Here is a 14017-nt window from a genome sequence, read left to right on the forward strand (position 1 = left end):
GGGTTATTTCTGTTGTGTAATGAAATGAGTGTGCTGGTCCTGTGTTGACTAGTTGGTACTGGCTAACCTTACTTTAGACGTATTCCCTTTGGACGTTTGTCTAAAACTTTATGTAGTACAATATATATGGACTTTATATAGTACCTGGGGTTTAGAGGTTCTGAGGATTCATGACGGATCTTCTTGTAAACTAGGCATGGGTTATGGATAGATTCTGCATTGACTTGGCATGTGAGCTTTGAGCAGTTTGTTTTTCAAAGCCACCTCTGTGTTTCTGGTTTGTTTTTAGAAAGGCCTGTCTTTGGGCTCCTGGTTCATAAACAGTTCTCAGCTCCCATCAGGTCATAGAGGGACTAAAAGACAGTTCCTAAAAGACAGTTTTTTTTATACAGTGTATTTTCTATACAGAGCTAACACCATTATTAATGGCTCAGATACATCCTCAACATTTAAAATAAGTCAACTGTAAATAAAATAAAGCTTCTGAGAATTCGGGAACAAGATACTCCCTGCTAGTTTTAAATGAAGACCTGCACTTGTAAGGTCCTTTTGACATTGATTAAAATTGTCCATCCATGTCCTATTAATCTGGTGAAGTCCTATAGTGATTGGAGAGTTCCATGGCATTGGAGTGAGGAGTTTGGATTTCCGGGTGTATTCAGGGTGATGCTCGTCTGGAGTTCTGAAATGGGGATGGTCAGCTGTGTCACAGATTTTAAGACAGAGGGTTCCCCCCCCCCCCCCCCCCATGAGAGTGGAGCAGATGCAGACTTGGATAAGACCAGATCCAGAGTTTGTCGTTTCTTTTACCATTGGCAAAATCAGTGTCCTCTTTCTTACAGGTTTAAGGATGGAAAATTGGTGAGGACCTCTCAGTATGATGGCTTAGTGGAACTGGCAACTATCTGTGCTCTCTGCAATGACTCCTCCCTGGATTTTAATGAGGTCAGTGCAACAGCCTGCTTCTCCAGCAGGTCCTTAGGTGACCGAACAGTTTGATAAAGCTGTGACTGAGGCAGTGTCAGTACCATGATGCGCTCTGAGATTCTAAGACTACATCTCCTTGTGCAGTAAATGAAAGTCCTGCTTCGATGTTTCCCATGTTAAAGGTGGTGGTAGCTAGATTCTTACATTTGCCTTCACATTGTGTTTGTGTTTTATCCACAGCACTTGTCTTTGTTCGATAACTAATTGAAAAACAGTGTGTTTTGGTTTTTATACCCCCCTTTCTGAGCAATATTGTGGATAAAAGTCAGCAATATTTATCTTGTAATTTCTCTGCTGCAGAATAGACATGATCCTATAGATTTATAAGCTGATGGGGTTAGTGACATTGTGACCGACTTGACTTCACTTCAGCAGACCATGGTCACTAAATCTCCAGGGAATGAGGAGATGAAGCCCTGGTTTTGTTTGAAGCTAAAGCATTAGGAGTAATGCAGTCAGCACCCAATGCTTTGATGCTCTTAAAGCATTAAAAGGAACGTCAGTCACCACAAGATTGTTCCTTGAGTGACTCCTCTAAGTTTGGTGCCGTCTCTCCTGCAGACAAAAGGGGTGTATGAGAAAGTTGGTGAGGCCACCGAGACAGCCCTCACCTGCCTTGTGGAGAAAATGAACGTCTTTGACACTGAACTCAAAGGACTGACCAAGATTGAGAAAGCCAATGCCTGCAACTCGGTGAGTCTCCTTGTCCCTTGACGTGGTGAATGGTCAGCTTGTCTGTCGTACCTTCCAAGCTCCGAAGCTCTGTCCCTGAAAGTTTAACACTCCAGTGCTCTGTAGCCAAAATGTCTTAAAATCCGCTGAGTGTTGTGCACATTAGAGGTCAGTGACGGGTAGTGCCAAGATGCGTCATTTGAATAAGTCCTTTCTGGAGATGCAGCCTGGCCTCTGTGGGGCTGCCTTTCAAGCCCAAGTGACTGTGTGAAGGTGGTAAAGAATGCTCTTTGTCAATCGTCAGGTGATCAAACAACTGATGAAGAAGGAGTTCACCTTGGAGTTCTCCAGAGACCGAAAGTCCATGTCTGTGTACTGCACGCCCAACAAAGCTCGCTCCTCCATTGGAAAGATGTTTGTTAAGGTAACCAGAGACCTCGCGTGCTGCCCCTCTCTTTTCTTGGTCTCTGTCAGCGTTTCCACAGAAGGGCTTTTCTTCAGTTGACATAACCATCCAGAATCATAAGATGCATGTTTTCATAATGAATTTTAAAACCAGACTGTACTGCGTTTGTCTGCTGATGTAGTCTTGATTCAGCAGTTTCTGAAGTGTTGGGTTGAAACCAGTCCATTTTGAAAGCCATGTGTGGTAGGTGTGTATGAGGGTACTTCCTCAGTGCCTCTGCTGCGTGTTACAGGGTGCCCCTGAAGGAGTGCTCGACAGGTGCACCCATGTTCGAGTGGGCAGCTCCAAAGTGCCCATGACTGCGGGCATCAAGGAGAAGATCATGTCTGTGATCAGGGAGTACGGCACTGGCAAGGACACCCTGCGCTGCCTGGCGCTGGCCACACGAGACAACCCATTGAGGAAGGAGGACCTGGTGCTGGTGGACAGTGCCCGCTTCATCGAGTACGAGGTAAAAGCGCCGCCCTTCTGGACGTGTTGCAGGTGCTCTCACTGCAGAGTACTTGAGGGCAGGACTGCACCTGTGCTGTAAGGCCGAGTAGTTCTGGGGAATTTCTTCTTCTGGGCATTAGGGTCTGTAGTCTGTTCTCATCCATGGAAAAGAGCTTGCACCTTGCATGCAGTGCTATGTAGCTTGCAAGTAGAAAAGACCAGCTGCAGATTAACTTAAACAGATGTTTTCTTTTTCAGTAACAATTTTCCTTGCTCTTGTGAATTTGATTAACCAGCTTCAAAGAATGACATGCTCCATACCATAAGTTCGGGTCGTGTACTTGACCCGTTCATTCGTTCCAGATGAGATGGAAATGGTTTCTGTAGTCAAAATAAAACAAACCGTTATCGGCAGACAATCTGCTGTCTGATGAGGTGAAATCCTCATAATTGGAATACAGCAATCTAAGCTAATTGGGACATTTGAGAAGGTAGGTTAGTGAGTGGAATGGGACTTGATGGCTCTGTTTCTTGTGCCCAGACGGACCTGACCTTTGTGGGGTGCGTGGGCATGCTGGACCCCCCCAGGACGGAGGTGGCGGCTTCCATCAAGCTGTGCCGGCTGGCGGGAATCCGGGTCATCATGATCACGGGCGACAACAAGGGCACCGCCGTCGCCATCTGCCGTCGCATAGGGATCTTCGGCGAGAACGACGACGTGTCCCTCATGGCCTTCACGGGTCGCGAGTTTGACGACCTGTCTCCCGCGGCCCAGCGGGACGCCGTCATGAACGCGCGCTGCTTCGCCCGAGTCGAGCCCTCCCACAAGTCCAAGATTGTGGAGTTCCTCCAGTCCTTCGACGAGATCACTGCCATGGTGAGCATGACCGTCTGGGGGGGGGGGATTGTCCTTCCACCTCGAGTCTGGAGGCCTTCCCTGTGGGGAAGCGTTTCTCGTTCCTCACTCTGTGCCCCCTGTGCCCCGCAGACGGGCGACGGCGTGAACGACGCTCCCGCGCTGAAGAAGGCGGAGATTGGGATCGCCATGGGCTCGGGAACGGCCGTGGCCAAGACCGCCTCCGAGATGGTGCTGGCGGACGACAACTTCTCCACCATCGTGGCGGCGGTGGAGGAGGGCCGGGCCATCTACAACAACATGAAGCAGTTCATCCGCTACCTCATCTCCTCCAACGTGGGCGAGGTCGTCTGGTGAGAGCACAGAGCCACCACGCTGCATTGGCAAACCTGGTTTAGCATTTGCATCATCCTCTCTTCGCCAAGGATAAAAATCCAGAACATGGTTAAAATTCCTTTGGTTAAACAGGCTTGCGAATACCTCTTTCTCAATCCAGTAGAGAGATTGCTTTCGACTTCGAGGGGCTTTGCCGACAAATACGACTCGTTAACTCTGCGTGCAGATCGTGCTGGAGCATTTCTGCGTAGAAATGTCGGCTGCGCGACTTGTATTTGCTCATACGTCACGTTACGGTGACTAGTGAGCAGGAAGGGCAAGATCACAGTGCAGTTTGTGGAACAAACATGACAGTTCATGATTTTGTGCCCCATTTGAAGTTTGTCACATTTTCCTGCGACGTCAATGGATTTATTGTGTTACAGTAATTTAATAACTGGTCCTAGAAATTGGAACCGCAGTTCCTTCAATTCTGTGTCCCAGCTTGTGGCATTGTAAAATCGCGGTCTTCCTGCGCGCTAGTGAATGGAAGCTGAGTGGCGGTAGACGTGATGGACTGTGTGTCCCTGTCCTCTTCTCCAGTATCTTCCTGACCGCCGCGCTGGGCTTCCCTGAGGCGCTCATCCCCGTGCAGCTGCTGTGGGTCAACCTGGTGACGGACGGGCTGCCGGCCACCGCCCTCGGCTTCAACCCCCCCGACCTGGACATCATGAACAAGCCCCCCCGCAACGCCCGCGAGCCCCTCATCTCCGGCTGGCTCTTCTTCAGATACCTGGCCATCGGATGTGAGTGCCCGTCGGCTCGGTGCGGAGACGTGTGGGGTCCTGACGCCCGCGGGCATGGACTGAAGGGCAGGCTTAAACTTGCAGGCTTAAAACACGATGGATTTATCTCATCTGGAGGAGGTTGGGTAAATCTTCCCAGGGTGACACAGGGGGACCACTTGTATCAAGCCCTTTTCTCTTGACCATGACTTTCCATGATTCTCCCTCTAAATGCTCTTCTAATGAAGATTGACCCCTCCGTGATTCTTAAACCCAATGATCCAGACTGTTAGCCTCAGTTGTACCAACACCGATACAGAAATTAATTGTATTCCTTCGTTACTGAATATTTCTGCAGGCTACGTGGGGGCTGCCACTGTGGGGGCGGCCGCCTGGTGGTTCATGGCAGCAGACGACGGGCCCCGAGTCACCTTTTACCAGCTGGTAAGCGACTGCTCCTTTCACTCTCCCCACTGCACGTCCCTCCCTCTCGCGCCCTGCCATCCCTCTCCCGAAAGGACCCCCCAGTAAAATGCTACAGCAGCGCCAGCGCAGACTTCTGCTCCAATTCTGATGACGATTCTTCTGCCTACAGTTTGAAAAAAGACCCATCAAGTCCAATGTCTGCTCCCCATTCCTTTATGGTTTGATCTTTACCGTTGCCAGCTAACCTTTCAAAGAGTTGATGGTCATAGTTTTTAGAGGGCTTTATTATTTTTAGGGGTTCATTACTCAGTATTTTTTTCTTCAGCTGGCTGTTACACGCTCCACAGTTTAAGAGTTGAGCTTTGTTCTGTGAGGCATATTGTGAGGCAATATTATTGGAAATTCGTAAGAGTGCCGAGACATTGGGGTACAGCAGGGCTACCCCTATATGGATGCAGTGGCTTATCAGTTAAGGAATTAAGGGATTGGTTGGAGAACAATTCTGGACTAGAGACCATGAGAAAGGCTGTGTTGCCGAAGTGAGTCCAGCTGGTTTTATTCGGTCCGATTTCCTTGGGAGTTTTTTTTTGTGTGAAATTTGACGCGCTGAACAGGTGCAGACGAAGGGTTTTTACCTCCAGAGATGTCTCCAGTAGCGGTTGTGACTCCCGAGTTTCGGGAGCTTCATCCACCTCTGTGAACGATCCTCGAGCCCTGTCTTTGTTCCGTTTGATCTCTTTCCGCGCAGAGCCACTTCCTGCAGTGCGCTCCCGACAATCCGGACTTCCAGGACGTTGACTGCGAGGTGTTCGAGTCTCCCTACCCCATGACCATGGCCCTGTCTGTGCTGGTGACCATCGAGATGTGCAACGCCCTCAACAGGTCATTCTCTCCCCTCCCTTCTTCCCGGGACGTCCCGTCTTGTGGCTGTCCGTTTTCTCACCCTGAACACCTGTGGGGACCGACGATGCGTGTTCCTTACATGCTCGTCTGTACAGCAGTGAGGACCCAGTCTCGGCAGGCGCGTGCGTGTCGAATTGCACACGCGGAAGGCTAAATGTCCCAGTTGACATTTACAGTAAACAAAATTAGTAATTAGAGCAGGTACTAGCTATGCATACAACATTTACACTCAAATTATCAAAGGGCAGGGAGGAATTGTCTTAATTTGCGTAAGCCAGTGTGTCTCCATTAGCATTAAAAGTGTTTGATATAAAACATCTTAATAAAAATTTTAAAATGTTGCTAAATAGAAATTGCTACACTTAAGTTCTGCTGGCAGTATCTTAGCAAGAAACCAAGCTTTATTTCCAATTACAAAAGGGTCTATTAACATTATGATGCCTGACAAAAGCCTACACATTACAGAACGCCACTTTGTAAAGGCATCTTATTATTATTATGAGTGACAGCATTTGTCAAGCATTGACTCAAGACAGGTCTTATTGCAGTGCATTGTGGGAAAGTGCCGTAACAGCAGTGTCTTCGTTGCAGTCTGTCCGAGAACCAGTCCCTGCTCCGGATGCCCCCCTGGGAGAATATTTGGCTGCTGGGTGCCATCTGCCTGTCCATGTCCCTACACTTCCTCATCCTCTACGTGGAGCCTCTTCCAGTAAGTCTCTGCTCCTGGTCCTATAGGTGGCTCTAGCAGAGTGCTGAGGGCTCTTCCACTGATCTTGAAGGCTCCCACGGTCTTGCAGACTCACAACAGCGCACAGACCTGGTGGGGACCCACGTGATCACTTTCCTCTGGGCTCCCAGCCTTGTCCTCCACTGTACACGAGCCCAGCTGGTAATGTACCTGTACATAATGACGTTATCTGGACACAGCTCTTTTTGTAACCTTTTATGGATCAGCTGGCTGAACAGCAAAACTTTTAATTAATGCACCTACTACAGCAGGGAGAGAGGAGGATTGGCAGTAATCCAGTGCATCAAATCGTGAACCGGGATCAGCAACAGCTGTATTTATCCTGAAGTGAAGACAGTAAATGGAGCGCCTAATGCAAACTGAGCCAGAATTTAGCAAAGTGTCAAAAGTTCCGCTGTAGCATTCTTCTGCTTTCTAAATAGATTTTCAGGGTTTTCAAACAATGATAAAACGCAGAGCTGCCCAGGGCTTGCTCTCTGGGCCTGTAGCGTGATGGCATTGACAGTTGTATGTTTTGGGGAACAACCATTCATTGTCTTCATCTGTTGGGCTCTTTTGAGCGGTCAAGACCACGTCATCATTCACTCACCATGCCAGCCTTGTCCTGGGCCATCCACCCAAACGGCAGTGGCGGGCCAGCTCCAGACTGCTGCACACTGGAAATGCACGTCCAGTGTTCTGTATCACTCGTGGGCCGTTGGCGTTGCACGTCGGCGGCGCTGGAGAGTGGCTCGACGCGTCCTGTCGGGGTAAAGGTTGCACCAGTGGGCTGAGGCACTGAAGGAGCGGAGCTGGACCCCTGGTGGCAGGGGTGTGTGTGTTGGGCCTGGGCAAGGCCATGCACGGGCTGCGACTACACTGCCAGCGTCGGAGTCAAATAACACACAGTTAAAAAGTGGCAGCTACCATTAAGTAACTGTAGGTTTTCTTTTTACAGAAGATAATGAGATGGCTACAGTGGTAGTGAGCACTGGTGGTTTTATTCTGGAATGCATCGGAGAATGTGGGTTTTCCATGGTGATATGAGCTACAGAGAGTGTAGTGCAGTTGTTGATTTGATTCCTCCTCTTTGTCTTCCAGCTCATTTTCCAGATCACTCCCCTGAACGTGATCCAGTGGCTGATGGTGCTGAAAATCTCCCTCCCAGTCATCCTCTTGGATGAGCTGCTCAAGTTCACAGCCCGCAACTACCTGGAGCCCGGTAAAGAGCTGTCCAAGCCTGCGAGTGGCAGCTGCACTCTGTCCGCATGCACTGAGGGCATCTCTTGGCCGTTTGTGCTGGTTTTCTTCCCTCTGATAGTCTGGCTGTACAGTACAGACACTAACGTCTCTGACATGTTCTGGTCATGACTGTTGTAACAGGCTGCTGTGGGTGAATTTTACAAAACCGTACTAAACTAAAACCCATAAAACCACCATTTTTGTACTTGTCTGAATAAGAGAAACTAAGTTCACCATTCCATCGGCTGTGCGTGTCTGCTGACATGGGTTGGAGAGTTATCGTTGCTTTGTCAGTGACGTGGTTTTTTTATTTTTTTTTATGGATTTCAGATTCTTATTGTCTTGGTGTCTCATTTCAAGTAGAATCCAATAAGTGTTTTTTTCGCCCCTCCCTTCCACAACACAACTGGTTTGAGAAAATGTGCATTGACATGTATAGAGATTTAACACTATTTTATGCAAATGTATTTTGTAGTTCTAAAAGGAGAGCAGGGGGAAAAGAGCAGGTACAGGATTCTGTGTACTAATGTTTTATCGTTTTTTGGTTTAAATTCAGAAACCCTTTGAGCCAACGGACATGCACCATTTAAGTGATGCATCACGAGTGTTTTATGAATGTTTATTGTTGACAAAAACCAACAATGAAAGCTGCATGTACTGTTCTTGCATGAACAGCTCGTGGGTAATTTTTCTTTGATTTGAAGACATTTGCCATGCTTGTTGTGTGTCACTGTTTTTTTGTATGAAATAAGCCAGTTTTTCTGCACCAGGCAGAGCACAGCTACCTCAACACAATTGATATTGCTTTTTTCTAGATCCCACCCCTCCCATTTTGTTCTTAAGTTTACATCTTGGTAATTTTTGAGGTATGCCTATACTTGCTCGTGCAGAAAACAAGTCCTTCCCTCTGTTTCACAGATGTTTTTCATATCATTTTAAGGATATTTATTTCTGTCTGTTTTATCTGAATGGTCATTCATGGTTTGTTTGTTTGGGTGGGGGGGGGATGGACATAAAGATGTAAATGCTACCAGTTTCTTAAAAGTTGGGATTAATTCAGAAGTTGAACAAAAAATTGCCCGGTGAAGTTACGTTTAATTAAAACATTGTTTTAAGTGGACTTTTAAGAATATCTAACTTGTCTTTTTTTTTCTTTGAAAAATACACACACACCTGAACCTTTAACTAGGCTTTTGTCTTAATTTAGAAGCACTGATGCATCATATCATTGTGATCATTTCTATACAAAGTGTTTAGTGCACATACTTGAATTTATATATAATAAGTGGGTACTTGTGTGATGAGCTGAGCACAAAAACAATGCTGTGATTTGGCCCTTGTTCATTGTGCCTGTTGATTTCCCATAGTCCAGGGCTCAATCAGTAGCCTTTTGCTTGTCTGAACTCTAAAGGCAAAAGGCTTTCTGTTAGAGGACTGTAAATTTGTACATAACACATTACCAAATATTATCTTTGTGTATAATAGGAAAGTTTTAAGGCTTGCCCATCCCATCCCACTAATTCTAGTCTACACCAGGTGTGCTATAGATGATAACCTTCTGTACCTCTGAAGCATGCTTCCTGCAATATCAGGCCAGTACTGCTGTGTTCTTGATTCACAAGTGTTAACAAGCCTAATTGTGCTATTTCCTCCAATGCCTTCCAACGTCTCCCCAACGAAGTGAGTACCACTGCCTGCATGCCCGAAAAGCACCACCTCACTCACTCCATAGCTCCCTGCCAGTATGGGTGTGTCCATTGGGTCCCTGCATTTTCCAGTGGTGTTAAAATAATAAACCACCTAGAGCTCCTTGAAGGTCTTGATGACTTACCCACCAGAAAAGCTTAATGAATTAATTAATACTTGTCTTTCAGTTCTCATGTGACATTGCTATTGCAAAAACAGTGTTTGTACCATGAAGGTGCACATGTAGAGTGCAGGCTGCATCCTATAGCCCAGACATCGCTGATTCAAGTCTTGGTAAACATGCTGCTAAAAGCCCCCATTGGTTCTGGGCTTTGGTTGACCAGGTTGGCCATAGTTTGCCATGCAAACATCCCATGCCAGCTTGTGGAAGTTTGTGTCACCCGGAGTGGACATGCCATACTTATGGAGAAAAGCATGTACAGTCCTCACCCCTACCCCCTGTTGGTTATTGACAGATACTCATTTTTATATTTAAATTGATAACCATATTGGACCTTTAAACCTTGAGGTCAGGGTCTGACTTAAGTACCTTGCAACAAAAGTGTCATCAGACCAGATTTAATCGTTAAAAGGATAATTAAGTATGAAATATTTGCTTCGCCAAAGGCTGATGGCTTCACATATTAGACCACATTATTTTAAGAGTGATCAGAGATGCTGTTCGTGTTCCATGAAGCCAGAAAACCTCGCTAATAGAGCCGATTAAAAAAACTCCCACTCAGGTTGCGTGACATTCAGCTGTTCAGACAACCCAGGCCAGAGAAGAGATGGTAAAGGCACCATCGATGTCTTTCAATTCTGACACGAGTCATGTGGCTGTGGAAACAGACACTGGTCTGTATTTAGAAACCATTTGGAATTTGGATCAGTTTTGCAATAGTGGTGCATGATGTGGAAAGGGCTTTGGTTTAAGTATACGACAGTGGATTTCTAGGGGAAAAGAAATCTGGGGCTTGATGAGGTCTTTTAATACATCGGCATGACGAATGTCCAAGGCTGGAGTGACACCAGTGAAATGGAGGTTACTTGTGTAAGCTTTAATCTGGTTCTCCCCCCAATAATTGAAAACAAATTCAAAGTACTGTGCAGTTACAGTTACAGGGGTGAGGACTTGTACTTGAGGACAAGTTATTGCATTTTTTTTAAATCCAAAGCAAGAAAAAATAGCCTATACTTGGTTGCTCACAGCTCAATGAGCAGTTTCTGTAAATGGATTTAAAAATGTCATGTCGGGTGTGATTTCAGTGAATCTGATTCTAGATGAAGATAACCCTCTTTTTATAGCGTTGTGATGCAGTAAAGGCTACTGCCTGTTGGAAATCAATGGTAAAAGCACCTACCCTTCACTTTCTAAAATCTATTGTAAATTTTTAAAGCCTGATTCAAGATCAAATGACTACTCTTTTATAGCTGGAAGCTTTAAATTGTGGTACAGCATCCCCAAAGCAAAGAAATTGAATTATATTAAGTGCTCAAATGGACACTTGGAGAAAACCAGCCTGGAAACCTGATCGGTTTTCATTCAGGACACCTATACTAGAGGTTGTAGTTCAGACGTCACTAACATGGCGGTATTCCCCTTTCCCTGCGTTTCCCAGCATGGTGTTATTGCAAAATCCATTCTAGCCCTTGAGTAGTTCTCCCTGTTTCTGAGGCTTTTTAAGGCTGCTGGATAGGGGGAACTGCTAAAAATAAGCTAAAACATCAGGCAAGAATTTCATGATCACAACAGCATTTTCTGAACTGCAGCTGCTTGCAGTTTGGAAATGCACAAGCTAGATGTTGGTCTTTTAAACCCCAGCAGTGCCACATTTGCTTGCAGGAAATACCATTTATTCCCAGCATAACTTATCCTTCCTATTAAAAAAAAAACTTCCCTTTTTACTCCTCCTCTTTAATCCTTCCTAATCTAATGCACCCCTTTACACTAAGCAGCTGGATATTAAAGTCTCTAAAATCAACCATCTCGGGAAACGGCAAACAATCATTACTTTAAAATGTTCTATCAGTCAAATCCCAAACTTTACAAGAAGTGGCACATGAAAGGAAACCTTATTTTTTTACATAAATGACTCGTTCTGTTTAAATACTGCTTTTTAGTAGAGGGTGACTAGCTCATTTAAGATTTTTTTCCCCCCATCTATAGCATTTACACACAGTGGTTCACAAAGCATAAAAAAGGGAATTGTATTGACTCAGAACTCTGTCCAGGCTTGTTGTATGTTTGTTGCTTGTTACACTACTGATTCATCTTTTTTCTTTTCTCTCTACAGCAAGAGAACTGGTGTAACTCCAGCTTCTCTTTTAAAACTCTTTGCAGAAATGTAAGGTTTTGTTTTAGTGTTGTGCATGTGTGTTTTGAGCAGCACCACATCTACCAAGACCTGCATGTATAATATGTGCAAACAAAAATATATACATTAAAAATGGAAACTGTTTTTTTTTTAATGGACAAAAAAGGTGTGTAACTACATAGGAGACGCAGAAATGAAACTGTGCAAATCATCTTTAAGAACTGGGGGCAACTCTCAGGAGAAGCCCTTGGACATCACTGCATGAAGGCGAAGCCTTGCTTAGCCTCAAAACCTTAACGAAGATGTAAGGAGTTTTCATGCCAACTTTTTAAACACTTCTGTGTAAAATGTCATAGTTTTATATAATTGTATAATATACTGTAACGCATGTTCTCCAGTTGTAAGTAGCCAAAAACTGTATTTTATCTGAAGTTTATAACAAGCTATGTACAATATCGCTAAGTGCTATATATATAAAATTCCATGAGAAGGTAGTACAGATGTTGAATGTTAAAGCTCAAAACCATTATTTCATTTCATGATCCGATACTTTTCCTAAGGAAAGCTTTTTTCCGAGTGTGCAGAATAACCGACTAGGCCTTTTTTTGTTTTGCACTGTAATAATGTAACTATTATTTAAATAAGATATTGCAATAGCTGGGCAGGCATTGGTGCAACAGAACTGTGGTGCAAACATACTGAAACAAGCAGTCAGATCCTTTAACGGCAAGTCTGAACCCTGAGCGACTGTAATAAGGCAGTGCTGTTTTTTTCAGTAATGATTGTTAAAATGCATCACGTGACTTATGGTTTCAGGTAAATAAAAGAATTCTACCAGACCCTTGCGTGTGGTGTTTGATGCGTTTCTGCAGCAGAACTTTTAAGTGAGAAAAAAAATCACTTCTTGTTACAGCCAACCGCTTTGAAATATTCAGTGTTTGGTGTTTCTCCTCTCGGCTCACAACTATGAACTATGAACCCTGCACCCTGGGGGAGAGAGAGGTGTGACCCCCCCCCCTGACTTCACCACCATCCTGCCACTCATCCTCTAACAGCACGTTACCAAGTCCTTCAGAGAAGGCAGCACAAGCCCACCAGCACACAGGAGCCTGCAGGGGTCCCTCTGACACCAGACACCAAGAAACCCTGCCTGACTTACCCCACTGTAACCTTGCCAGTGGACTCCACTTCTAGAACCAGAGGCACAGTTGGCTAGTGGCTTGAACCCGTGAGCATAGATCTCACCCCCTGCATTAGCAAGGACCTTTGCCAGAAGAGAACTTAAGCAATCAAATGCTGCTTAACGTGATAGCCATACTTAATTATAATTATGAATGAGATGCCAAAAAAGGCATGGGGACAAAGTCACTACAGTATGCACCACACATGACTTGTAAAATGAGACAGCAGTAAAGGTGGAGACTATGGATCCTCATGATGCCCTAATCCAATTCAATCGCATTTGCACTGTTACAGACAACACAATTCACATCATTTAAACAAAGGCGATTGCATTCTGTACACAGAATATGGACTGGTTTCTTGCTCTCTCTTCTAAACAAAAGATAAAATGGTTTAGCCTAGAAGGCTCAAATCAACTCCTATATAGCAACAGGAACTTCTGATTTTAATTACAGTACAGTCCTTAAGGTTCACACCCACCAAAGGTAATGTGTTTGTATAGAATCAGGTATCAAATTTGCAGCAATATTTATCCAAATCTACATCTGTTTTAAGCAGTGGAAGGTAGTCTGTGTCTATAAGAACTAAAATATGGATTTGATGCCAGATATCCCAGTAATATAAATTTACTCTACTAATAATGCACTTTTATTTTAAACATCACAAAGTTACACATACATAGTTTAGCCAGTTTCTTCCAATGAACGTCCTTCTTTCAACTTTTTCTTCTTATAACATACAGAAGTTAAGAGGTTATATTTCACATATGACCCCAGTGTTCATCAACATCTTAAACCATGTGTGAAAGGTAGTCATCAAAAATCCAGGTTCTCTTTCATTACGCTGCATTGCAGCTCATTAAGACATTTGTTGTGGGGAGGGGTATACTAAACTAAACTACCTATTGAATAACTTAATCAAGGTGACTGACCATGATCTATTTAAAGTTTCTTAAGAAGCATAGAACCCCAGACCATGGTTGGAGACCACTAGAATACCAGGACTGCAACACATCAAACAATA

General features: G+C 44.9%; 1 protein-coding gene across 2 annotated transcripts in view; it reads left to right on the forward strand.

The window, feature by feature from the left end:
• The window catches only part of LOC102698246 (sarcoplasmic/endoplasmic reticulum calcium ATPase 2), a 49916-nt gene extending 37265 nt beyond the window's left edge, over window positions 1-12651 (forward strand). Inside the window, exons 10-21 of one of the 2 annotated variants that reach the window (XR_001480683.2) lie at window positions 843-945; window positions 1549-1680; window positions 1964-2083; window positions 2358-2576; window positions 3099-3434; window positions 3546-3766; window positions 4332-4534; window positions 4872-4957; window positions 5688-5821; window positions 6434-6551; window positions 7671-9491; window positions 11792-12651. Coding sequence is in view for 1 of the 2 variants with exons in the window: in XM_006640269.3 (XP_006640332.2) it covers window positions 843-945; window positions 1549-1680; window positions 1964-2083; window positions 2358-2576; window positions 3099-3434; window positions 3546-3766; window positions 4332-4534; window positions 4872-4957; window positions 5688-5821; window positions 6434-6551; window positions 7671-7791; window positions 11792-11808 (1810 nt within the window). In the remaining variant the exon portion in view is untranslated. The remainder of the gene's footprint in view (window positions 1-842; window positions 946-1548; window positions 1681-1963; window positions 2084-2357; window positions 2577-3098; window positions 3435-3545; window positions 3767-4331; window positions 4535-4871; window positions 4958-5687; window positions 5822-6433; window positions 6552-7670; window positions 9492-11791) is intronic. The other variant, XM_006640269.3, reaches the window with a different exon arrangement.
• The last annotated feature ends 1366 nt before the right edge of the window (window positions 12652-14017 follow it).

This window comes from Lepisosteus oculatus, chromosome 22 (assembly GCF_040954835.1).
Source record: "Lepisosteus oculatus isolate fLepOcu1 chromosome 22, fLepOcu1.hap2, whole genome shotgun sequence".
NCBI lineage: Eukaryota > Metazoa > Chordata > Actinopteri > Semionotiformes > Lepisosteidae > Lepisosteus > Lepisosteus oculatus.